General features: G+C 49.3%; 1 protein-coding gene and 1 long non-coding RNA gene across 3 annotated transcripts in view; one reads left to right on the forward strand and one right to left on the reverse strand.

Annotated features, from left to right (window-relative positions):
• Positions 1-345, reverse strand: part of MDGA2 (MAM domain containing glycosylphosphatidylinositol anchor 2) — a 191385-nt gene extending 191040 nt beyond the window's left edge. Inside the window, exon 1 of the mRNA XM_068194878.1 lies at positions 110-345. Coding sequence (XP_068050979.1) covers positions 110-182 — 73 coding nt within the window. The 5' untranslated portion in view covers positions 183-345. The remainder of the gene's footprint in view (positions 1-109) is intronic.
• LOC137476574 (uncharacterized) lies at positions 60-25220 on the forward strand. 2 transcript variants are annotated; one of them, XR_011000435.1, is made up of 3 exons: positions 80-188; positions 23819-23956; positions 24878-25220. It is a non-coding gene; the product is annotated as an uncharacterized lncRNA (long non-coding RNA). The 2 variants fall into 2 exon arrangements; XR_011000434.1 differs by lacking the exons at positions 23819-23956; positions 24878-25220 and adding an exon at positions 20757-22074 and having other exon boundaries at positions 60-188.

Genomic DNA, 25220 nt, shown 5'->3' on the forward strand with positions numbered 1-25220 from the left:
CGGCGCGCAGCGGGGCACGCCGCTCGCCCCCACCCCCACCCCCTCCCCCCCTCCCGCCCTTCCGCCCCGGCGACAGTCGCGACAAGGTCACGCGGCGCCCAGGACTCACCGTACACCCCTTGGCCGGAGCTGCCCTCCAGCAGAACCGTCAGCAGCCCCAGCAGCCCGATCGCTACATCCATCTTCACGTGAGCATCCACATATCCAGCCCGGCGGGGCGGGGGGGGGCAGCGCAGCGCCCGCCGGAGCCCCGCGCTCCGCTGCGGCCGAGCCGCGCACGCCCGCGCAGGCAGGGCGGCGGGGGCAGGCGGCGGGCACCGCGCCGGTCCTCCTCCTCCTCCTCCTTCCTCCTCCGCCTCCGCCTCCTCCTCCTCCTCCCGCCGCGCAGCGGGCGGCGCGGAGCGGCGCGGGGCGAGCCCCGCTCAGAGCGAGCCCCCGGCAGCGGCAGCCCCCGCACCCCCTCCGGGCCACGGCCCCCTCAGAGCTCCGGCCGCCGCCGCCGCCGCCTCCCGGGGCCGCCGAGCGCCGCGCGGGGCCGCCGCAGCCGCCTGCGCCCCGCGGCCATCAGATGCCACCGCGGCGCCGCGGCCCCCGCATGGTGCGCGGGGCTCCCGCGCGGCGCGGAGCGCAGCGGAGCGAGGGGGAGGCGGGGGCGGCGCGGGGCGGGGGCGGGCGCGGGGCCGCGGGGAGGCTCCGGCTGTGGCTCTCCGGGAGCGGCCCCCTCCTCTCAGCGCGGCTGCGGGGCGGCGGCCGGGCCCATGGCGGGGGCGGCGCGGGGCTCCCGCGGCCGCGCTGGGTGCGGGTGCGCTGCTGTGCGAGCGCGGGGGAGCGGGGCGAGTGGCGGCGGCGGGGCCGTCACGTTGTGCTATACGTGCGGGGCCGGCAGCCGCAGCCCGGCGACGTCAAAGCTGCGTGGCTGCTGCTGCTGCTGAGCGCCTTCCTCCGCCTCCTCCTCCTCCTCCGCCGCCGCCGCCGCCCCCTGTGGCCCCGCGGCTCCGCCGCCGCCGCCGGGCGCGCATGGCCGCGGGCGCTGCCAAGCGGGATGCGCGGTGTGACCGCGCCGCTCCGGGATGCGCGGAGCGCTGTGACCGCATGGGGCCGGTGGATGCGGGTCTGGCCCGCTCTCTCCCGGGCTACGCGGAGTGGTGTGAGCCGGGATGCGCGGCGCGGTGCGGTGCGGCTCGCACGGAGCAGGGTAGCACGGCGCGGCCCCGCTCTGTCCCGGGATGCGCGGAGCGGTCCCGCTCTGTCTCGGGTCCCGCTCTGTCTCGGGTCCCGCTCTGTCCCGGTCCCGCTCTGTCCCGGGATACGCGGTGCCGCGCAGTGCGGTGCGGACGGTGAGGGGCGCCCTGAGCCCGCGCTGCGCTCCCGGCCCGAGGGGTCCGTCCCGGGCGGCGCTTCCCGACTTTGAGCCCGGTGTCCCCCCGTTCCGCCCCGCTCCCTCTCTGCCCGGTTCTGGGGCACCGCCGGGCTCAGTCCCCGCTGCTTCCCCAGCCCCAGTGGGTAAAACCCCTGTGCTTGCTCCAGGTTGTGTCCCACGGCACGGGGCTGAGGCCTGTCACCAGCCTGGAGTGACAGAGGGGCACAGGGAGGTGACAAACCGGCTGCTGTCCGTGTCTGGTCCAGCTGAGGCACCTCACCAGCTGGGTTTTTATCGGATTACTCTTCCTTTAGGAATCTCAAATACTTGAGCCTCCTGACTGGCTCCCAGCACCTTCCCAGCCTCCCTGATGTCCCTACGTTTTGGGATCCCACTGGGATTTGTGCTGGTCAAAGTCCTCTTCTCTCCAATTCCACAGAACAAACCAAGGATTTTTGTGTAAAAGGCTGCCCCTCTCCTCCTCCCTTTTTCCTTGATTTCTCCAAGGGTTGCCCCAAACCCGCGGGCACCTCGGACACTGATGCAGCTCCCTCTGCCTGCACCAATGAGGATTCGTGCTCCAGGCCGGGACAGTGACAGTGCTCTGGAAGGGACAATGGCACTGTCAGGGTTTTTGTGACACTGCTAACAAGGCTAGGACTCTTCCAGAGCTCTCCTGAGAGGGGCTGAGCCTTTCCATCACCTCCATGAGATGAGCCAGCACATTGCTCTGCTGTGATTCCACCCCCAAAGGGCTCGGGGCACCCAACCCATCCCTGGAATTCCAGCAGGGAGCTGAATTCTGTCCCAGCTGCGGCTGCTCCCTATTCCCAGCCTGGTGAGGACGTGGGAAGTGGGAGAAGGGATGGGTGCAGCCCTTCCCTGTGCCTTTCCCATGCCCCCAGAGCTCAGGCTGGCACCCAGCACTGGCCAGAGCCTGTCCCCAGCACGCTGCCAGCTGAGGGTGACACTGAGGTGGCCCCGTGGTTGTGCTGAAATCCCGTGTCCCCCACAAGGGACACTGTCCTGTGCCATTCCAGACACTCTCCCTGCCTCTGGCTGCACCCCATCCCCCTCACTGCTTGGTGTCCTGTCTGAAGGGACTCTCAGGTGGATTCTCTGAGTCCATCTGATGCTCCTTTTTCTCTGGTTTTCAGTTCCAAGGAGAATTTGGGGACATGTCCAGAGGTTGCACTCCCAGCACGACCTTCAGCTCATCACCTTCAACCTTCAGCTGCCTTTTGGCTTTTTTCTACCTTCAGCCCCTCTTTTTTCCCCTTTTCCCTGCTCTTCCTGCCACACCTGTGCCCTCCAAGCAACATCTGGGCCACATCTGAGCCGTGCCCATCCCATCCCAGAGCTCTGGTCCCTTTCCAGGGATTTTTCCCCCATTTTCCTTTCTTACTCCTCCACCCAACCATCCCACAGCACAAATGTGGCCACGCTCCAAAACCTTTTTGACCTCTGTGAGTCTTTTCCTCGCTTTAAAACCCCATCCAGGGCAGGTTTGGGAGGAAAAGCTGGAATTCCTCACATGGCATTGGTGGGAAAAGTGCCACGATCCCTTTTGGCTGCTGTGTGTGTTGAACATCGAGAACACTTTAAAGGGCCAGGCCTTTCTCTCCCTATTTCCAGCCTTCCCGTGGTTAATTCCAAGATCCTCCCCACACAGCCAGATGTTCTTGGATCCTGAAGTCTGGAATCATTACCTGGCTGGAACAGCCCTTAGGAGGGATGCTGTAAGCAGGTTGTTAGCACACCACTGACAGCATTCCTTTGGCACTGCAGAGGGGAAAAGGAGAAAGAAACCTCACCAAAAAAACTACTTGGAATTGGGGAAAATAATGCCCGGTAGGAATTTAAGCAGGTGCACAAATCTCCATGGGGTAAGAGCCCAAATTATTTCTACCTGAGGTGGTTTTTTTTGTTAAAGTATTTGTTCTTAAAAGTTTAAATATTGCAGCTACTGCTGAGATTTGCTTGAGGATGTTCAGCTGTGATCCCAAATCCAGGAATCTCTGTGGACAGGGAGAAGAAAGGAGGAATTAAAAGAACCCTCTGAGTCAGAGCCGATTTTCCTGCGTGTCCCAAATCACTTCCTATGGCGTTAAATATGGAGTTGCTCCCTGCTGGAATAATCTAACTGGGAATTGTGAAATTCAGCTGGTCCCAGGATGTCCCCAGGAGCAGGAGTGGGGTTTGTGGTCGGGCTCCAGCATCTCCAGAACTTGTGGGAAAACATTTCCCAAAGAATGGGAAATTCAGAGCCTGCAAACCCCTCTGGCTGCACTTCACCAGGAAGGCTCACGAGGCTCATTTGGCACTTTTAACCCCAAAACAAATCCCTGCTTTTGTCCCTGCTCCCAAATCCACGAGATTTCTCCCCTTACTCAGCCAGGAATGGCACAGTGTGTCCAGAGGACCACCACACCTCGGCTGGGATCCAGGGGAAAAGAGCTGGGAGAGCAGCAGGGGAGGATTCCTGAATTCTGGGGCTGGATTGGGAATCCCTTGGAGGGAATCGGGAGATTTGGGATTCGTCCATGCCTTGCAGAGGATGAATGCAGCCAGGGACTCGTTGGGTGTCTTGGTCGCAGGCAGAGCTCTCCAAACTCACAATAAAAGTGGATTTTCACAAAATCTTGAGATTTTTTGCTTTCCCCCATGCACGAGGAAGAATGGAGAGGCTCCAATGGGATTTCCTTTTATTCAGGGAAATAAACTCACTTTCATTGCATTATTCCAAAGAATTCCCAAGCTTCATTTCCATACTGCAACAGGGGCAGCTGCAGCAGCACAAATATTGTGGATTGATAACTTCCTTTACCTTCACCAGAATTCCTTTTCTTCCTAATTTTCCTGCTGATGATGCACAAGACACTCGTCATTTTTGGAATGTCAGCCATCCTGGAGTTATCCTTGTTCCCTCCTTGTTTGTCCAACAGCCAATCTTTCATGTGGTTTCTTGATGATTTCCAGGATGGAAAATTCAAATTTCATTGCCATGGTTGTGGCCACCCAATGGAATGAGCAGCCTCGTTTGTCACTGATTAATTAAATGTGACTCATTTCTGCAAGCATCAGGGTGTTCCTAATTTATAAAAAGGAAAAATGAAAATATTTGTAGCAGGCACTGGAATTTAGTTTTAACTGCTTCGTTTTTGCCATCCCTCACATTCCAAGGGCTGTCCAGTGAGTGATCACAGCTGGAATGGTTTGGTCCATCAGAATATCAGGGCTGGTTGATGTCTTGGTTTGAAATGCCAGGTGTCTGCTGAGGAAGGCAGGAGCCTCCCCTGAAATGGAAAATGTAAATGCCCTCCCTCCAAATTGTTATAATTTTGAAATTAAGGGGCTCTCAGGCAAAGATATGGGAGCAGGAATAACAGTTCTTAATTAGGGAAATTAAAAACACAAACACAATAGTACAAAAAAAGAAATCAAACCCCTGCCAGGGTCAGAGCAGCCCTGGCAGCCTGTGGGTCAGGGGGGTGGCAGCAGTCCCATCCCATGGTGGCTCAGCCCTCCTGCAGTGCCAGCTGTGCTTCTGCTGGAGCAGGGATCCTGCACAAGGCTGGAGTTTTCCTCTGAAGCTCCAGGGCTGCTGGAGATGGGCCTGGGCTTCCTCTGGGAATGCAGTGGGGAAGAAAGCTGCTCCTCTGGGAATGCAGTGGGCAAAGGCTGCTGTGGTGTTCCAAGGTCAGATTGGATCCAGGTAGGAATGCTTGGCTCTTCCCCTGGGTGAGCATCTCTCCATGGGATGATGGAATTTTCTCAGCCACGCAGGGACACTCAGTGGCCATGGACAGCAGAGATCTCCTGGAGGGAGGATTGGCTGTGGGAGAGACAAAGAAACCTGCCCAGAGAACAGCAGAGAACTGCCCCAGCTCTGACAGATGGGGACAGAACACACACCCTCAGCCACATCCTGCATTTCCAACCTAAGACAGGTATAAAAAACTCCTGGATCCCAAGGATTTCACCCACAGCACTTCCCTATAAGATGTAGTGGCCTCATTATCCCTGACTGTTTCCTCCCCTCAGCAATGAGGATCCACTGGAATTCTCAGATCCAGAGGATTGTGCAGAGGTGTAGAGGGAACAAATTGCAGGTAAATAAAACCAACTTTAAACTTAATTGCAGATAAATCAAATAAATCTGAATTAGTCTTACTCAAATAACAAAAATTCTGGGGTTTTAATGCTTCCCACATTCCAGCAGCCATTTCTTCCAGAGCTCTTGGACAGCTTTTCCATTTTATCCAGCACCAATCAGAAGGAAATTATTTCCTCTCTCCCTGTTGGGAGCAAGTCCACAAATAATTGAGATTTGACTGAAGGAGACCATTAAGCACCATTAAAATCCTGAGTAATTCTGTGGTGTGGGTGAGTTCTGTGGTGCTGTATTCCCTCCTTTTTCCAACTTCCAATAAAAACGAAGGGAAAACTCAATGATTTCACTCGGTCTCATAATTCTGATGGATTTGGGGTGTGTTTAGAGTGGGAACAGATTATAGATAATTAACAAATCATCCCAAAATTAGGTGGGGAAGCACTGGAAGAGGGAAACTGAATTCCCCATTCCTGGAGGTGTTCTGGAAGGGCTTGGAGCAACCTGGGATAGTGGGAGGTGTCCCAGAGGGTGGAATAAGATGAGTTTTAAGATCCCTCCCACCCCAAACCATTCCAAAAATTCCATGAACTGAAATGTTTTATGGAATTTTTCCTTTTCTCACAGATTTGTCCCCTTCAAACCAGCAAAGGAACAAATCAGGAGTCCAAACACTAAATTGTCTCCTTTAGGCCAGCACAGACTCTTCCTAACTTTATTCCCAGCCCTTGGATTTCAGTCCATCCCAGTGAAGGTTTCCCTTTTTGGGGCAGATGCTGGAATTTCAGATCACCAGCATATGCCCATTTTAGGTGGCCCCAGCTCCCCCAAAGGTTCCAGCAGCATCTGCCTTGTGCTTTTCCCACTCTCCTGATGAGCTGGAGTTTGTCTTGGAAATTGGAACCATTTTTAGGGCCAGGCCTCGGAGGGATGGAGTTTTGGGGTAAATAATGGCATGTGACAGACCCATTAGCCACACCTGTTTTCCTCAGTGGTGCAGTTCAAATCTCAGAATTATTATAAATGTCATCAAACCTCCTGTCAGCCCAGCTCTGCTCCCCAGGATTGCTTGGAATTAAGAGGAATCCTCCCGATGTCCAAATATTTGTATGGATGAAACAATTAGTGCTGCTGGTGGGATATACACGCGCCTAAGGCCAAGCTTAATGTTAGGCTGTGCCTTAGGCTGGCTCTCCCTGTGGAATTTCCCTTTTTTCCACATCAAAACATCCCAGGATAATGTCAGGGATGTCAGTGATGTAACAGTCTGTGGGATGTTTAGCGGCTGGAATTTGTTGTGTGGGTTACTGCTCTGCATGCAGGAATTCAGAATTCAGGTTTTTCAGGAATGGCTGAGAAAGGGGACTCCAAGCCCAACCTGGGAGTGCCCAGGAAAATCATGGAATGGTTGGGGTTGGAAGGGGCAGAAGGGACCTTGTGGCTCTGCACAACTCTTGCCAGGAGGGGACAGCCGGGGGGGTCAGGCTCTGCTCCAGGGACCAGGGACAGGAGGAGAGGGAACGGCCTCAGGCTGGGCCAGGGCAGGCTCAGGGTGGACAGCAGCAGGAATTTCCCCATGGAAAGGGTGGTTCTTTCTGATTCCAGAGCTTCACACCAGCAGCAGATCCAAGAGTTCCTGTGGGGCTAGGCATGGGGTGACCACGAGGGACACTCATGTTCCATGGAATCATGGAATGATTTGGCATGGAAGGGAACTTGAAGATCATTTAATCAAGCCCCTGCCATGGCAGGGACACCTCCCACTGCCCCAGGCTGCTCCAAGCCCCTGTGTCCAACCTGGCCTTGGGCACTTCCAGGGATCCAGGAGCAGCCACAGCTTCTCTGGGAATTCCATCCCAGCCCCTCCCCACCCTCCCAGCCAGGAATTCCTTCCCAAAATCCCATCTAACCCACTCTCTTTTAGTTTAAATCATTCCCCCTTTTCCTATCACTCCACACCCATGGAAAATTTCCTCTCCATCATTTTTATAACTCCTGAAAGTCCTGGATGTCCTCAGAGTCCCTTTCTCCAGCCAACACCTCCTGGAGCTGAGTTATGGAACCACAGAATCCCAGTTTGGCTTGGATGGGACCTTGGAGCCCATCTCATTCCAAATCCTGCCATGGAAGCTGGAATTGTTCGGGATTTGGCTCCTGACCATGGTGCTGTTGTTCCTCAGCAGGGTGTGGATGTTCCTGTTCCTGGTTTTGTGTGTTCTCCCCCAGCTCTGGCTGAAAAACTCAGCCCTGTGGTGTCAAATAATCAAAATAATGTCGTGCCCTGCTGTGCCAACATTCCCTGGCATGGGAACAGCGAATCCCTGGGGAGCATGGGAAAGAAATGGGTCACATTTAATTAACCAGTGACAAACAAGGCTGCTCAATCTGTTGGGTGGCCACAACACTGGCAACAAAATTTGAATTTTCCATTCTGGAAATCATCAAGAAACCACATGAAAAATGTGTTGCTTCCCAAAGATTGGCTGTTGGACAAACAAGGAGGGAACAAGGTTAACTCCAGGATGGCTGACATTCCAAAAATGACGAGTGTCTTGTGCATCATCAGCAGGAAAATCAGGAAAAAAGAGAATGCTGGTGAAGGTAAAGGAAGTTATCAATCCACAACATTTGTGCTGCTGCAGCTGCCCCTGTTGCAGTATGGAAATGAAGCTTGGGAATTCTTTGGAATAATGCAATGAAAGTGAGTTTATTTCCCTGAATAAAAGGAAATCCCATTGGAGCCTCTCCATTCTTCCTCGTGCACGGGGGAAACAATTAAATTGTTCCAGGAGATCCTCGCTGCAGCCACTCTACACTAATCACAAGGTGGATTTTATTAACAGGAGATGTTTCCACAGTCATGGAATTTCTTTGGAGTGGTCATGGGCCAAGGGATCCAGCACCACCAGATCCTGCTTTGCTTTCCAATCACAAATCCATGCAGGAACCAGTTCCCCTTCCAGAAGACCCCACTGCCATTAAGGATGAAAAGGAATATCTTTATTTTTATCCAGGTTTGAGTGGAGCCGATGGGGTGATGGGAGTTTCCTCCTGGATTACGTGGGATGGAACCTCTTGGGAAGGTGCTACAGGATCAGTCTCACACTTCCCAGGAAGCTGGAGATGAATAAATTAAATTTTCCCTGGACTATTGCACTGCGAGTGTCACTGACACAGGACAGGGGGCTTAGAGGTGTCTGGAGAAAGTTTTATTAAAATTCCAGCAGGGTGGACGCTGCAGAGCTGGATTAGGATTTGGAATATTCCCAACTGAGGTGTGAGGGTGCTGAGGCCCTGGAACTGATTCCCAGAGAATTATGGAATCACTGAGGCTGGAAAAGCCCTCCCAGCATTAAGGGTGCAAAAGTTCATCCAAACTTGTTCCCAGCACTGCCCCAAGGCCACCACTGCCCCATGTCCCCAAATGCCACATCAACAAGGATTTAAATCCTTCCAGGCATGGGGACTTCACCCTGTACCTGTGCCAGGGCTGGACAACAAATTTAGGGAAGAAATTTTCCCAAATATCCAGTCTAAACATCACGGAATCACTGACGTTGGAAAAGCCCTCCAGGATTGTTGAGTCCCAGCTGTGCCCCAATGCCTACCTTGTCCCCAGCCCAGAGCTCTGAGTGCCACCTCCAGGAATTCCTTGGACACCTCCAGGGATGGGCACTCCAAATCTCCCTGGGCAGCCTTTTCCATGGGGAAATTCCTGCTGCTGTCCACCCTGAGCTCCCCTGGCCCAGCCTGAGGCCGTTCCCTCTCCTCCTGTCCCTGTTCCCTGGAGCACAGCCCGACCCCCCCGGCTGTCCCCTCCTGTCAGGAGCTGTTCAGAGACACAAGGTCCCCCCGAGCCTCCTTTTCTGCAGTCTGAGCCTCTTCCCAGCTCCGTCAGGAGTTTTCCAGCCCTTTCTCAGCTCCCTCAGCCACTCCTGGGGTTCCATGGTGACTTCACTGCCTGTGACCTTCTGCTTATCCCTTGTCTGTCCCACAACAAAGGGACAAACATCGAGCAGGACCCTCACCTTGACAACCAAGGACAGTGACTCTCCCTGCACTCTGAATCCAATTATTTTTCCTGATCCCGACCAGCGGTCTAAAATGGAGTGGAATTTGGGATCAGGTGTATTTCGAGGCGTCGTGGGAGTGAAATCAACGGGAACATCCCCTGGCTCTTGCACGGGGTTGTAATTGTGTAATAAGCACCGAGTTTGCTGCAAAATCTGCCTTTTAATTTCTCTCCAGTTTATGAGGCACTTCACACACCTGCCTAATAATTTGAACAATAATAGCTCGCAGCAACAAGATTTGCAGGTGAATTCCAGACATTAATTGCTCCTTTTTCATCTCTTTTCAGCCAAGATGTTTTTCTATTCCTGTTCCAGATGAGTCAGGCCTTTCCTTCTCCTTTTTAATGTCTCTTTTTCATCTGTGCAAGCTGGGCTCAAAAGGGAAACCTGTTTCAGTTCAGTTTGGGTGAAAATGAGCTCCATTTGGAGCATCCTTTGCCTCATTTTCCCATTTTTCCAATGGGATAAACAGGAAGAAGCAGCCCATAATGGACATTCTCAGTGTCAGTGTAAAGGGAATTTTGGATTTTTGCAACCACCAGTTTTCCTGGAGAATGTGGGGAAGGAATTGGTGGTGGGTGTGATGGAGAGCCAGGGATATGGAATCTCATGGAGCTGCTCCTGCAAGGAACTGCCCAATAAATTAAAATATCAAGTATCCTAGCAATCTCTTTGACATTCCATCCAAATTCCTGCATTTTGAGGGCAATGCATATTTGACCACTTCATTAACAACCTATCAATTATTTACATAATTCCTGTATTATTCATAAAGCAGAAAAATAAAGAGGATTTCCCTCCTGAAATGCACAAGCAGGAGTAGAAAGAAGGAAAAAAAATCCTTTCCCATACAATCATTATTTGAGGATAATTACGGAGTTTTAAAGATCACATTTCACGTGGGCCTACTCTTCATTCCACAAGAGATGGTTTGGATTATTTGCACTTGGAAGTGGGAGTTTCCACCCAGTTGCTGGGATGAAAGGGTTAAATTTAGGACTTGAGCCAGACTTCAGAGGCAAAGGGCTCAGAATTTGCTGTCCTGATTTAAGTATTCAGCTTTGCTCTTGTTTCAGAAATCTTGGATTCTTCTAGGGTTTTGCAGCCATCAGTGAGGCACCACTTAGAGGTGGTTTGTGGGGCAGAGGTGCTCCTTGTCCAAAGTGGCAGGAATTTGGGATAGAATCCGAGGAAGGCAAAGTCTGGAGCCACAGCTGGGCCAAGAATTCCTGCAGGAAACCCACAAAGGGCTGAGTATCCCAGAGATCACCAGTTGGGGTGATTCCTGTGTTAAGGAAAAAAGAAATTTGTGGATATGAGGAGTTTAACTCATCCCATTCCCACCATGTGGGATTTACTCTAAACTCTATCCCAGGCTGCTCCAAGCCCTGTCCAGCCTGGCCTTGAAAACTTTCAGGGATCCAGGGTCAGCCACGGATTCTCTGGGAAACCTGGGACCTCCCCATCTTCCCAGCCAAGAATTCCTTCCTCAAATATTCCCACCAGGAGATGAAACACCCCACAGGTAGCTGGGGATGAGCAGAGAATTCCCAGCAGGGAATGTCTGGGAAGTCCAATTTTTGCACTCAGAAAGGACAAAAGGAAAACAAGAGTGGCCAACAAGTGATGTGGGTGTGCATATAAAAAGGGTTAAATAGGATGAAAATTAGAGATAATTGAGAAAACCCAAATGCTGGATGAAATTCCCTTTTCTGTAAGGAGAAGGAATCCAGGAGTGGGAACTCTCCATCCTTCTGGAATGAAAGGGATGCAGCCAAAACTGCACGATAGAAGCAAGAAAACCTCCCAGTGCTGCATGCGGAGTAGCTGCATTTTTAATTTTGCTGCATTTTTCACTCCTTTGGTACTGAGAAAACCCCAAGGGAAAACACCACTCTCAAGATCTTGGTGGGTTTAAAATATAAAAAAAAAAAACAACCAAAAACAAAAACAACCAAAAAAAAAACACACACACGCAAAAAAAAATCACTGGGAAGCTCCAAAACTGATTGGATAACTCAATATTCTGCTCAGCCTCCAAATTCTTTCCTAGGGAAAGAGTAATTAAGGCTGTGGAAGCAAAGGGAAGCAAAGGATAATTTCCATCCTGGTTTTATGTGGGATAAATTACAACACCTTTTTATCTTTCAGATAAGAGAACAGGTTCTTAGATAAGGGAAATGGAGCAGTTATCCAAGTTATCTCGTTTAGGGAGAACATCTGAGTTTGTTCCCCGCAGGGAATTGATCCTAAAGGTGGAGATTCTGGGATTCATCCCTGATTTGCAGCTGCTCAGGAATGCCCGTGTGTGCTGAGCAGGAATTTCCTGGGATGTAGAGAGGGAATGCTCTGCCTTGGAATGCTCCTATTTATTTTGGGAATTAATCAGAGAAAGAACTCCAGAGCAGAATTTTGGGATATAACAGGTGCTTGTCCCATGGAGTTTGGTTACAGAGAATCCCAAATTTGTTTGTGTCGGAAGGGACTTTAAATCCCATCTTGTTCCAAGGGCAGGGACACCTTCCACTATCCCAGGCTGCTCCAAACTTCATCCAACCTTGGACTTTTCCATTTGCCCTGGAATGCGGAAAAGATGAACTAATCCTTGATGGATTTAATATTTCCCAAACCCCACATGAAGTAACTTCATGATGATTTTGCCATCCCCGGTTTTTGACCAGTTTTTAAATTCTTGGAATCAGAGCTTAATTTCAGTTGGAAGGGATTTATGGAATTCCTTGGCCCCAGCCTCCCTCTCAAAGCAGTGCAAAGTTACATGAGGCAACCCAGAGTTCAGGCCAGTTTATTTCTGGATATCTCCAAGGATAAAGATCCCTTCTTACAGTCAGGATAAAATCACACATTTCTCCTTCTAGGAACTTTTCCCACTTCATCTGTTTGCACAATTCTCCCAAGGAACCAGAACTTTATTCACACGTTCAACAATCTTTTAATCTTAATAAAAACCCCAAAACCACTGGGAATGGGAAATCAGAGCTGGCTCCAGCAGGGTGAGGCTTAGGAGATAAAAAGGCCCCAAAAAATTATAATTGTTCAGCTCTGATAATTATTTCCTTTGGCAAGAGTCTCCATGTCTTGGGAATTTCTGGAGGAAGTGGAAGTTTCACACCTGGAAAATGACTAAAACTTCCCACCCCCACAGGTGAAGGTGGTGTCAAATCCTGAAAAATCCTGTTTCTTTCAGGAATGGGCTGCTCCAGCCTGGATCCACTGGAGGGTCACAAATCCTCCAGCAATCCTGGGCTACTCTCTCCATGGTCCTGCCAGGACCCTGCTCCAGGCTGGGATTCTCCATGGGATCCTCCCCCTTCCTTTATTCTTTAATTCCAGAGCCCTGCCAGTGTTTCTGCTGGGCTCAGCCTTGACCTGGAGGAATTCCTTCTCATTCCTTCTCCATCAGGAAGGGGAGGAGCTTTTGTCACCTTCCCACAGATGCCACCCCTGCAGCCCCATTGCCACCAGAACCCCAAAACACGTGAAAATAAAACATTTTTGTGCATTGGTTCCTGAGAGCTGCAGTGTGCGTGGAGGTTTTTGGTGCATTCCTCACCCTGGGGCAGATAATCCTAATTAATTATGTTTAATTATGTTGCTCATCAATCCTCAGAGACGAAAACAAATAAAGTTGTGCAGTTGTGGCCCTGAACCTGCTTCATTTCTTGCTCTCTCTTGGTATGGCACCAAACCTGTCCCTCTGCCTCGTGCCTCAGTTTTCCCAGCAGAGCTTCCCCGCTCAGCTAAAATCACACAAAGCTCATCAACCTTAATGAACTCATTAATGACAGCACTCTGGTGATTGTGGTGATGAAGGCCATGGAAGTTCCTAAATTAATTAGGGGGGCTGATTTAGGAACTTGGTTGGAATGTGGCTCCGATTTCTTCCCTGGGTGCCTGGAATTCTCTCGGGGAGCTGTTCCTCCATGAATCCTGTCAGAATCACATCTTTCCCTGGATTATCCCCCTCTGGAACTGAACACAGATTGTTGTTGCCACTCCGAAACCTTTTCTCTGTGTGGCCATGGATGAGGGAACTCAGAGGCACCTTCCAGAAATGAAGCTCCTGTGCAATCCTAAATTATTTTCTGCTCTGCTGGTACCCTTTGGAATAAAGATGGAGTGGAGTGGGGAGCGGGGCTGTGTCAAACGATTCCCTGAAGGGGAAAGGCAAGGGAGTTTTAATACTCATCACCCCAGACCTGCTTTATGAAGTTGTTATTTTATGGCTCTAAATCTCACAGCAGCACAAACCAACAGCCGTGGGTCAGTCAGACGGAGAAATCACTTCAAATGAATCCACGTGGGACAGCACAGGGGAATTCCTGTTATTTGTGGGATCAGCAGTGCTCCTGCCAGGCATAGGGCCGTGTCTGGGCTCTGCTCCGTGGGCAGGAATATCCATCAGCAGTTAATCGAGCTTTGGCTCAACTTCCAGGCTCCCATAAAATCCAGGTGGAGTTTCAGCTGCTGAGATAGAGATGGACTGCATGGAAGTTTCTCCAGACTGTCTCAGTGTCACTCCAGCCCATGGAATGATGGAATCATGGAATGGTTTGGGTGGGAAGGAATCTTAAATCCCATCCAGTGCCACCCCTGCCATGGCAGAGACACCTCCCACTGTCCCAGGCTGCTGCTCCAAGCCCCAGTGTCCAACCTGACCTTGGGCACTGCCAGGGATCCAGGGACAGCCACAGCTGCTCTGGGAATTCCAGCCCAGCCCCTCCCCACCCTTTGGCAGTTTAAAACATTCCTCCTTGTCCGGGTGCTGGCTGTCTATATAAAATTCCCTCTTCCTCCTTTTTAGAAGTGGGGTTGGGCTCTGCTCCCAGGGAACAGGGACAGGAGGAGAGGGAACGGCCTCAAGCTGGGCCAGGGGAGGCTCAGGTTGGACAGCAGCAGGAAATTCCCCATGGGAAGGCGTCTCAGGCCTGGGCAGGGGCTGCCCAGGGAGGTTTGGAGCCCCCATTCCACCCAAGCAGGCAGCGGAAAATCCTGAGGAATCCTTCCCTGTGCACTCAGGGATAACGACGACACCTTTGTTTTTAAACACCAATTCCATCAGCACTTGGAATGTCCATTGGGCACAACTCTTCTAGAACTTCCCTCCAAATTTAATTCTTCTTTCATTCCCCTGCTTCTTTTTTTCCCCATTTTTCCCACACTTCCTGCTTATTAATGATCAGAGGGATGATTTTATTTGCTTGTGACTCCAGAAATTTTCAATTATCCGGCATGACTGGCTGCACGTGGAGAATAATGTAACATATGCTAAGTGTATGCATGACCTATTTAAAGGCATGGATAATTTTCCTGGTAAAACTCTTCTAATGGGACGTGGCTGCCACACTTCAGTGAGTGGAAAATTGGGATTTTAAGGAACGTTACAGTTGGTGCAGAGAGAGAAGCAAGGATAAAAACAGGAGCCAGGTGTTTATCTAATAATAAAGTTCATTATTTGGAATCCAGAGACTGTAGAAATAACCTGGAATGTTGAAGGTTAACGGATCAGAAATCTGGCCAAGACCTTTAAGAGTTTTGCCAGCATGGAGGTATTTAACCAGGAGTTGAAATATTCAGGACAATTGTTGCTCTGACTTTGTCCATTGGTGAAATCCAAGAAAATTCCTCAAGTTTTGCTTCCTTCAAAGCTCAGATTCCTTAAATGCATCCCAGGTCTTTATTTTAAAATATTTGTTGCATTATTTTAAATTCCTCTGATTTAAAGCTGTTAAAAATGGGCCATTTTGGGGGTCAGAGGTCACAAATTAAAACACATCATGGGAGCTGAGCTGATCCATGGGGTGGATTCTCTCCTTCCCCTCTCAGTGCCCCTTCCCAAAAATTCCCACCTGAAGTTCCTGCCAAATCCAGAGCTCCCACCAGCACATCCAAACTGGATTTCAGGCCTTCAAGTGGCATCAGACTCATGGAAAACAAGAGTGGAGAATTCCACTTCTGGTTAAAAATTCCACCTTGTTTCCAGGCTGAGTTTTTCCAGGTCTGGGTGCTAAATATTATCCTGAATTACTCCTGGAGGGAAGAGGCCTCTCCTTGGGAATGGTGTCACGTGGAGGTTCTTGGAAATGATGAGGAGGACACGCTCCCACCTTCTCCAGACAGACCCAGTCAGCCCCATCACCAGCAGTTTTCCAGCTTTTGCGCTCCTGGTGTCCATGGATTTTCACTCTAGACACCGAAATTGGGTCTGATCAGGGGCAATGAAGTCATTAACAGGGAATCCCAGAATTTCTGAGGTTGGAAAGAGCTCCAAGATCAGAGTCCCAGCTGTGCCTGATGCCCACCTTGTCCCCAGCCCCGAGCTCTGAGTGTCACCTCCAGAAATTCCTTGGGCACCTCCAGGAATGGGCACTCCAAACCTCCCTGGGCAGTTCCAACGCCTGGCCACCCTTTCCATGGGGAAATTCTCCCTGATTGATTTTTAATTAATTAATTAATGATATTAATGCTGGCTGTGAGTGTGACTGTGTCCCTGATCTCCTCTCCCCTCCTCCCCAGATCACCTGGAGGGTGCTCAGTGGCATTTTTTGGGATATTGCTTTGCATAACTTGGTCTATCCCACCTGCAGAAGGGTTAAAATGCTGCTGGAGACTGGGCAAACTGGGGCAAACTGGTATTCCATGTTCCCCCTGTCAGGGAACCTCCAGCCTGAAAATTGGGAATATTCCCTTTTGGATGGGTGAGTGAAAGCACCGAGATCATTCAAACACGGAGATAAACCTAAAGTAGCTCCACAACAGTTTTGTGTGAATTGGGATTGGGAATCCTGCAGGGCCAAGGGCTGCAAACCTGGATGTTCCCAGCCCATCCTGCTGATGCTGGAATTTTTTGGACACAAAGTGACCAAATCTGGGTGGGCTGAGCCCCACAATGAGGAGGTGGCATTGACCTAAAGAGGAGGGAACAGCTGATATCAATCCTTAGTGATAAATCCTGGAATTTTTATTTGGACACCAATTCCCTGCTGTGGCTATTCACTTCCAAGACACACAAGGACAAGGAAAAGGAACAAACTGGAGGAATTTGCCCTCCAGCAAAGGCAGAGTCCAAGTTTCTGACAATTCTTTCCCATCCAACCTCTCCAGACCTTTATCTTCCTGATAAGGCAGCAGCTGCAACTTGCTCATGCACTCCTTAATGCAGTCCCAAAGGGCAGGAGGAATTTTTTTTGTAGGGATCACTACTCCCAGCTCATGGAAAAATAAAGGGCACCTGAGGATGAAGCTCAGGCAGACTGAATATTTTCTCCATAATGCTGATTTTCTTCATAAAATGAAATTGGCATTATATTTTTTCCCAGTCTGGTTCACAGACCAACTTCCTCTGGCTCAGCTGGAAGCCTAAGAAGGAGAGAGGGATTTTGTGGAAAAACCAACAAGGAAAAGGGATTTTTTTTCCAGGGTTTACAACTCCAGAAGGACAGTGCACAGCTCTGGGGGGAAGGCTGGAATAATTAATGGAACAGAAATTAATCAGGAGTCCCTGGCTACACAGACACCTCTTGTTCTGCTAACCCTGGAGGATGGGGAACCCAAGAGTCACTGAAACTGTGGGAAAAATGAAAATTCTCCAACATTTTTAGGATTAGAGAATCAAGGCATTACTTTATTCTGGCCAGGATGTACAACAGAAATAATTTAATCCACACATTGCCCAGGTTATGCAGAGAAAAATCATCCCATCACATATTCATATTACTCAATTTTTCACATTTTTTGACACTCTGGGTCAAAACCCAGAGAAATAAATTTTTTTTCAATGTTCATTGGTCCCAAGTTGTGCAGTTCTTAGTATTTGGTTTCCTATTGGTTATGGATCCCTCTGTCTTTGGTATTAATTAGGTTCTCATTCTTATCAATCTTTTCTGGACCAGGTGTCTCTGGCCATGCCAGGGGTGATGTTTGGAGTTGATGGTCGTTTTCTTCTGTGGGTCTTCTGTGCTACTCCCACTCTGCTGAGATGTTCAGCTCATCAGGCCTTGAGGGATGGAGCAGTCCTTGGAAAAGAAACTTAAAATTCCTTTCTCCCGGGGGAAAGGAGAAAAAGACTGAGTAAAGTTAGAAAATATTTTCAATTTTGTATGGTTTTCTAACAGCAGGGTGGTCAGAGGTGCTCCTGGTCACTTTCAGCAATTATTGGATTGTTAATAAATGATTTCTGAGTATGGGATTGTGCTGGCCATGGACTCGGACAGGGGAACTCATTTTACAGGGGGGTCCTTCAGGGGATTGTGTCTGCTCTGAAAATTCAGCAGGACCCCCACACCCTCAGGATTCAGGTCAAACAGAAAGGATGAGTGGAGAAGCAAAGAAACCCCTTCTGAAGCTGGTGACAGGAACTGAGACGCCGTGGGCACGGCCTTGCCGTGGGCTTTGGCACCAGTGAGAGCCCAGCCCCGAGGGGACGTGTTGCTATTGGACACGAAATGAGTACACAGAAGCTTGGTAAATTCAAAAGAGAAAAAAGAGTAAGTTTTATTCGAACATCTGGTATTTATAGAATTCCAAAGATGACCGTGGATTGGAGGATGAAATTACCACCTCTCCAACCACACTGGTCAAACCAACAGTCCATCAATTCTCTCCTCCCACAAAGAAGAATGTAGAACTCCAGTAGAAATATGTAAACAGAAGGCTAAAGAAGTTTTATGAGAACTTTAAAACTTTCAAAAGAACTAAAAAAGAAAACTTAACACTTTTAAAAATCAGGGCAACAGGGACGCTCGATTATCCCCCTGGGAATGAATGTCTGGGATCCTTACCCCGTTAATTCTCAGTCTGGAGGGGTGGAGATCAGCGCTGTGTGCTTGGAGCAGCCCGTGGCCAGAGCCCCATGGCACTGAAATCCCTGGGGCAGGAAGCCCAGGGAGCAGAGACGCTGCCTTTGGGCTCTGCTGTGCAGTGAATCCAGCCAGGGGCGCAGGGACAGCGCCGGGGACAGCCGGGCACGGGCGGGTGGATCCATCACATGCGGGCCAAGGGCCCCAAAACCCCAGGGATTTGGACTTCTGAGCAGGAGGAAAGGATGGGAGACCTCGGCTCTCAGGAGCCACGGCTCATCCACAGGGACCTCTGGTGATCGTGGGCTGGCAGGCGCTGGCATTGGCTCCTTAGGCTGAGCTGGGTCTCTGGATTCCCTTGGCACACCCAGGGCAGGGGCCAGACTGGGAAAGTCAGGAAGGGATGTTCCAAACGTTCCAGGCTGTTAGAAATGGTGAAGATAAAAATAACAAGGGTTTGTGAAGGCAAATTGAGAAATAAGAGGAGAAGGGATCCATAGGGAAGAGCTGGTGTCTTCACAAACAATCCCTGGCTGAAGGGAAGGGTGGGAACAGCTTTGAGATGGTGCTGGATGTCTGTCCCCTCTTCCATCCATGGGTTTGTCACAGAGCCTGGACAGTTCAGCTCCTGAAACAGCCAAAGGGGAGTTTCTGACCTTTGGGATTAACTTCCAGCCCAGGTTTGTCACAGAGCCCGGACAGTTTGGCCAAATGGGGCCTCACGAGGAGGAGTTTCTGAACTTTGGGAGAAATGCCAGGTTCAAGGAGGGATCTGGGGCAGGAGCTGGGGAATACTGCATCTTCCTGGTACCTCAGCAATGGGAAAGGAAGAGGGAACATGCAGGAGTTTGGGATAAAAGGAGGCTGCACCTCTGAAACCTCGAGAGGGAAAACCCCAGGGGACTCTCCCCTTTATTGGAATGAAGTTCCAGGACTCCTCTGTCTCCTTTATGGACACTGGCTCTTTCCAGTGGGATTTTCCACACACTGGGATACTGGAAGGTTTTCCATGCCAGGGTGTGGAATGAGATGGGATCTAAGGTCTGTTCCAACCCAAATCACTCCAGGAGTGTCTGTGTGTCCTACTTGCCATCAGGTCCATGGGATACCTGAGTTCTCCACCACAACTCAGGGCTCCTCACCCTGCAAGCATCCCAAAATCTGGTTCTTCCTGGCTATGGACACTGGACAGTTTTCCCACAGAAGGAGTAGTTTAGGTTCAATTTATTTAGGTCCAATTTGTGAGTGAGGCCCTCCAGGACACTTTCTGGGCTGGCTGCAGGAAAAGCAGCAAATACTCACTCAGCTTAAGTAGGGAAGATTTATATTTCTCTGACATTGGATAAATCTGCTCTATTTATTCCTAATTCCTTCCCTAAAGGACCAAGTTATCCTTAAAACAAACAACAGAATAGCTGGAGTGGGATATTTCATTCCTGCCAATAAAACAGCTGTAACAGTAGCAATTTCTTTGTGTGGGGTTTTATTTCCCTTTACTGGGTTAAGGTTTGTGCTCTGGGAACAGATTGCTCCAATTTCCCTCTCCATGTGGGAAGCAGCAGTCCACAGGCAGAGCATGAAGGACTTGGCTTTCCTATGGATGTTCAAACTCCAACAAGGACAAAGGAATTTTCAGCTTCTGAGCCTCTTCCCAGAGGGGTTTTCACAGAGCCCTTAAAGAGAAGACTTTGCTGGCAGGCACAGAGGAGAATTCCATGAAATCCCACAATGGTTTGGGATGGAAAAGCTCATCCCATTCCACCCCCTGCTTTGGGCAGGGACACCTTCCACTGTCCCAGGCTGCTCCAAGCCCCAATGTCCAACCTGGCCTTGGGCACTGCCAGGGATTCAGGGGCAGCCACAGCTGCACTGGGAATTCCATCTCAGCCCCTCCCCACCCTCCCAGCCAGGAATTCCATCCCAATATCTGATGTAAATTTCCCATCTTCCAATTTGAAGCCATTCCCTGTGTCCTGTCCCTCCATCCCTTGTCCCCAGTCCCTCTCCAGCTCTCCTGGAGCCCCTTCAGACCCTGCAAGGGGCTCTGAGCTCTCCCTGGAGCCTTCTCCTCTCCAGGAAAACATTTCCAGTTCTCCCGGTCTGGCTCCAGAGAAGAGGGGCTCCAGCCATGGCTCTCCTCATCATTTGGGAGACACCTGGAAAAAATTCATGGAATAAGACTAAAGCTCTGCCTGTCTTCCCTGAATTTTGACTTTTTCCATCCCATCTGTCCCAGATCCTCGCTCCTTGGCATGGACTGATCACTTGACACCAGTCAAAATTCCTGAATCAGCTCAGACATCTATTCCCAGCCCTTCCAAATCCTCAACACCAAGTTTTTGGTAATAAGGGCTCTCTCCAATCAAATCTTTTTTTTTTTTTTTTTTACTTTCCAGGACACCTGGAAAGGATCTGGAGCCCCACACTAAAGGATACAACAGTGCTGATAATGCCGACTTCAATGCCTTTTCCAGGCGCAATATTTTGGAATGCGATCTGTTTAATTCTCTGGTACCTTTGGGACACAACACCACGGTAGCTGAGCATCTCTTCATCTGGAAACCAGCTGAAATAGACTTTTTTCCCACCATTTTGTGTTTATCCTCTGTGAGAATCAGTTTGATCAGGGAAAACAAGGATTTAAAAGGATTTTCAGGTTGCTCTGTCAGCATCAAGTCCCTTCCAGAGCCCAACAGTGCCTGGAATCAGTGATGTGTCCTAGGAAATCACCCTCTCCCTAAATATGGAATATCCTGAGTTGAAAGAGATTCACAAGGATCATCCAGGAGTTCAACTCGTGGCCCTGCACAGGACAGCTCCAAGAATCCCAAAATGAGGTTTTTCCTTCTTTTTTTCTCTTCCCTCTGCCCTGCTGATAAGGGCAGTGGTAGAGTGGCTTCATCAGCCCAACCTCACTCCATCCTCATTCCCAGGATTGTGCCAACACTGTCACGGTCTCGTTTCCCACAACCACTTCTGCACATTGAAGTGATGCTGGAATAATGGAATCTTGGGATCATCATGGTCAGAAAAGACCTGGGGATGTCCAAGGCCAGGTTGGACAGGACTTGGAGCACCTTGGGACAGTGGAAGGTGTCCCTGCTCATGGCAGGGGTAGTACAGGATGAGCTTTGAGGTCCGTTCCAACCCAAACCTTTCTGTGACTCTCCTTCAGCTGGTGAGGAGGACTTGGGGGCTGTTCCCAAACTTTAGGAGGGGCCATCCTTTTATTTTGATCGCTGCTGATCCTGATCCCCTGGAAATAAGTTGGCTACAAGCTGGAATTTTGGCCAGAGGAGGGAAAAAACTCTTTGGAGAGGTGGGAAAAATGGAATTTTTGAGTTTTGAGGTGCTGGCCAAGAACAGAGTGAAGGGTGGAAAGCTGAGCTTGCTGCTCCTGGATAAGTCAGAGATGTAGGGAAATAACTGTGGAGAGGAAACAGAGCATGGACAACAAAATAATGAGAAATAATTGTGGAGAGGACCCAGAGCATGGACAACAAAATCATGGGAAATAATTGTGGAGAGGACCCAGAGCATGGACAACAAAATCATGGGAAATAATTGTGGAGAGGACCCAGAGCATGGACAACAAAATCATGGGAAATAATTGTGGAGAGGACCCAGAGCATGGACAACAAAATCATGGGAAATAATTGTGGAGAGGACCCAGAGCATGGACAACAAAATCATGGGAAATAATTGTGGAGAGGACCCAGAGCATGGACACCAAAGCCATAGGTGGGGCAGTAAACTCTGCAGGTGCTGTGAGAAAGATATCTGGGGATGTGTGATAATAATTCAGGGAACTCTGGAGAAGGACATGATGGAATTTGAAATGGGAAGATGAATTTTATTGTGGTCACAGGGTTCTGTGAGCAGCAAGATCCAGGTCAGAGTGTTGTGGACACTGAGGATCTTTCTTGGGATTGTGACCAGAGCCAGGAGCAGATAAACAGGAGCAACACTGAAACTTTATCCGACTTGGCTCAACTGGAAATTCAATCCCAAATTTTTTGCTTGGGAAGCTCATGAAGTCCAAGCACCCAATTAGCAGCAGCTCTGCAGCGGGGGCTGACGAGCTTTTGATAAACGAGTGATCCTTGCAGAGCACAGAGCCAAAGCCAAACCACTTCACTCCCAAGCCAAGGGCTCCAGCAAGGCAGGAATTCCCAAGTTTTGCATTAATTGGATTTTTAATGGGTTTCAAAACCAACTGAAAGTGTGAAGTGCTCAGTAATTACATCAGATTAAGGTGACACTGAAAAATGAATGGGATGAGAACATGAATGAAGCAAACCTTGCTCCAGCCTAATTACAGATAAACAATGGATAATGTGGATTTGATAATCCTCTGGAATAAATAAACACCAGGATCAGGCTCAACAGATCATTTTTCATGCTGGTAAATCATATTTAAAACAACAGTGGCAACCAGAGATTGCCCAGCATTGCCTACAGCTGGAGGAGCAAATCCACCAAAATTCACTTTTACCACATTATTTCCAGGAAATCCAGAATGATTTGCCTTCCTTCCATGAGTTTTGTATGGGGAAAATGCAGCATTTCAGTTCCTTGGGAAGGAATAAATATAAATATAAATATAAATATAAATATAAATATAAATATAAATATAAATAAATATAAATACAGTGTAAAAATAAATTCAAATCTAAATATAAGTATAAAAAAACATTGGGGTCATGCAGGACACCGCAGACTCTTGTGAGGGTAAAATGAGTAAATCCTGTGAAAACTGTGGAAGATATTTACACAAATTGCAGGCTTAAAGGTGGAAGTGCTCCGATTGTATCCCCACATGCCTTAATTGCTCTTTATGCATGCAATTGCATGATTTTAATGTGCTCTCATCATAATTACAGCAGCAAATTAAGGGACATAATTGCCCATGCAAATGTGCCATGCCTGGCTTTTTATCCCTTTTCTTGTCCAAGGTGTTCGGAGCATCAGAAAATAACGGAAGGTCATGGAACCCCGGAATTCCAGGATGGTTTGGGTTGGAAGGCATCAGGTCCTTCCATGCCCTGCCATGGGTTCTGCTACCCCAGGTTCCTCCAAATTCATCCAAAAAGGATCAAGGGAATGAACCTGTTTTGTAGGATAATTTCAACTACCAAGAAGGAACTCTGACACACTGGGAGAAGTGGCTCCAGCTCTTTCTCAGAGGTGCCCAAGGAATGCCTGGAAGTGGCAATCAGTGCTCTGGGCCGGTGGCAAGGTGGGGACGGGTCACAGCTTGGACTTGGTGATCTTGGAGGGCTTCTCCAACTGAAATAATTCCATGATTCTGTTCGGGCTATCCTGAGATAACTGAAGGTGGTGCAAATTCCTCTGCTGAGGACAATTTTCCCAAATCCCACTTTTTTCTTGCACCTGCTTTCCTATTTTTATTTATTTTTAATAACATTTCCTTCTGCTTTGTTCTACCTCTGCTCAGAATTGCTCCTCTCCGCCCTCCTGGCGGCTGGACCCCAATCCTCATCCTGACCTTTACAAGTCCTCTTGTCTAAAGGTTCCCTTAATTCTGTGGCACATCCCAGAATAGCAATTTTCCAGATTAATCCCGGGTTACTGGGTGAGTCACTTTGTTTATTTGTACAAAACACGTTCGCTTTATCCCGCCCTCCCAAATCCCTGGTTGAAAAGGGAGGATGAGCAGATTATGATGCCAGATATTTTTATTCCTAGAAGGAGATTATAATGCACATTTCCTGGGGCTGAGGGAGATTGGGATGCTGGAAAAGCTGCCATGGGAAGCAGTGGCCAGCTCTGCATCCATGGAATTAATTCCAGTGGGTTTTGTTTTTTTTTTTTTCTGGATGCTGTGACAGAACCTCTCCTCCTCTTCCCACTGCATGAGGAGCTTCTTCCCAGCTCCAGGAATTTGGGAGTGCCTATTGGACTATTCGATGGATTTGCTCAGTTTTGGGAGGTGGAATCATAAAAATAAATAAAATTTTAGGGGAAAAAATTCAAGGAAATGTGAAAGCAGGAATGGTGACTCCCTCCTTCCGAGATCACTGGGTCAAACACAGGGAATAATTCCTCCTGGAAAAGCTTAGCTAAATTGTTTTCTTGGGAACTGGGAGTGGGGGGGGGGGGGGGGGAAAGGGCAACAAAATCTTCCCATTTTTCTCAGTTTGGAGGGATTTGTGGGACAAATCAAACACAGGGAATATCCATAATCCCTTCTAGAAAAGCTCAGTTAAATTGTTATCCTGTGAAAAGTGGGGGGAAAAGGGCAACCAAACTTCCTGGTTTTCTCAGTTTAAAGGGATTTGTGGGACACATCTCCCATGCTCATCCACCCCTCCCATCCAGGGCAACCTGGAACTTGGCTTTTCCTAACAAATAGGAGAGAATTGACTTCCTGCATCCTGGAGGCTCCTGCTGCACTAAAATAAAAATAAAAAAATAAAAGGTAGAATTCCTAAGGAAAGGAAACAAATGCATTCCATAAACCCCAACACAACCCTGTTGCTTTTCCTTATTCCAGCTGCTGTGGGAGCAATGGCACTTCCAAAATTCCATGTTTGAAAGCCTCGTTGTGCTTTGGGAATCTGTTGCCAGCCAGGGATTTTGCAGCCAAGCAACCAAAAATAAAGGGAATATTTGATTCAACCTCTCCAGCCCTGGCTCCAGCCAGGGAGCAGCCAAAAATATTGTGGCCCTTTAGAAAGGACAAAGGTTTAAATTTCCAGCTTCCCCTGTACTTCTCCCTCACTTCTCACTCCATGAGGAGCTTCCTCCCAGTTCTGGATGTCTGGGAGATTGGGAAGGGCATATTGGAATTTCATTTTATGGATTTGTTCAAGTTTGGGAGGTGGGACAACAATAAT

This window comes from Anomalospiza imberbis, chromosome 6 (assembly GCF_031753505.1).
Source record: "Anomalospiza imberbis isolate Cuckoo-Finch-1a 21T00152 chromosome 6, ASM3175350v1, whole genome shotgun sequence".
Lineage (NCBI taxonomy): Eukaryota > Metazoa > Chordata > Aves > Passeriformes > Viduidae > Anomalospiza > Anomalospiza imberbis.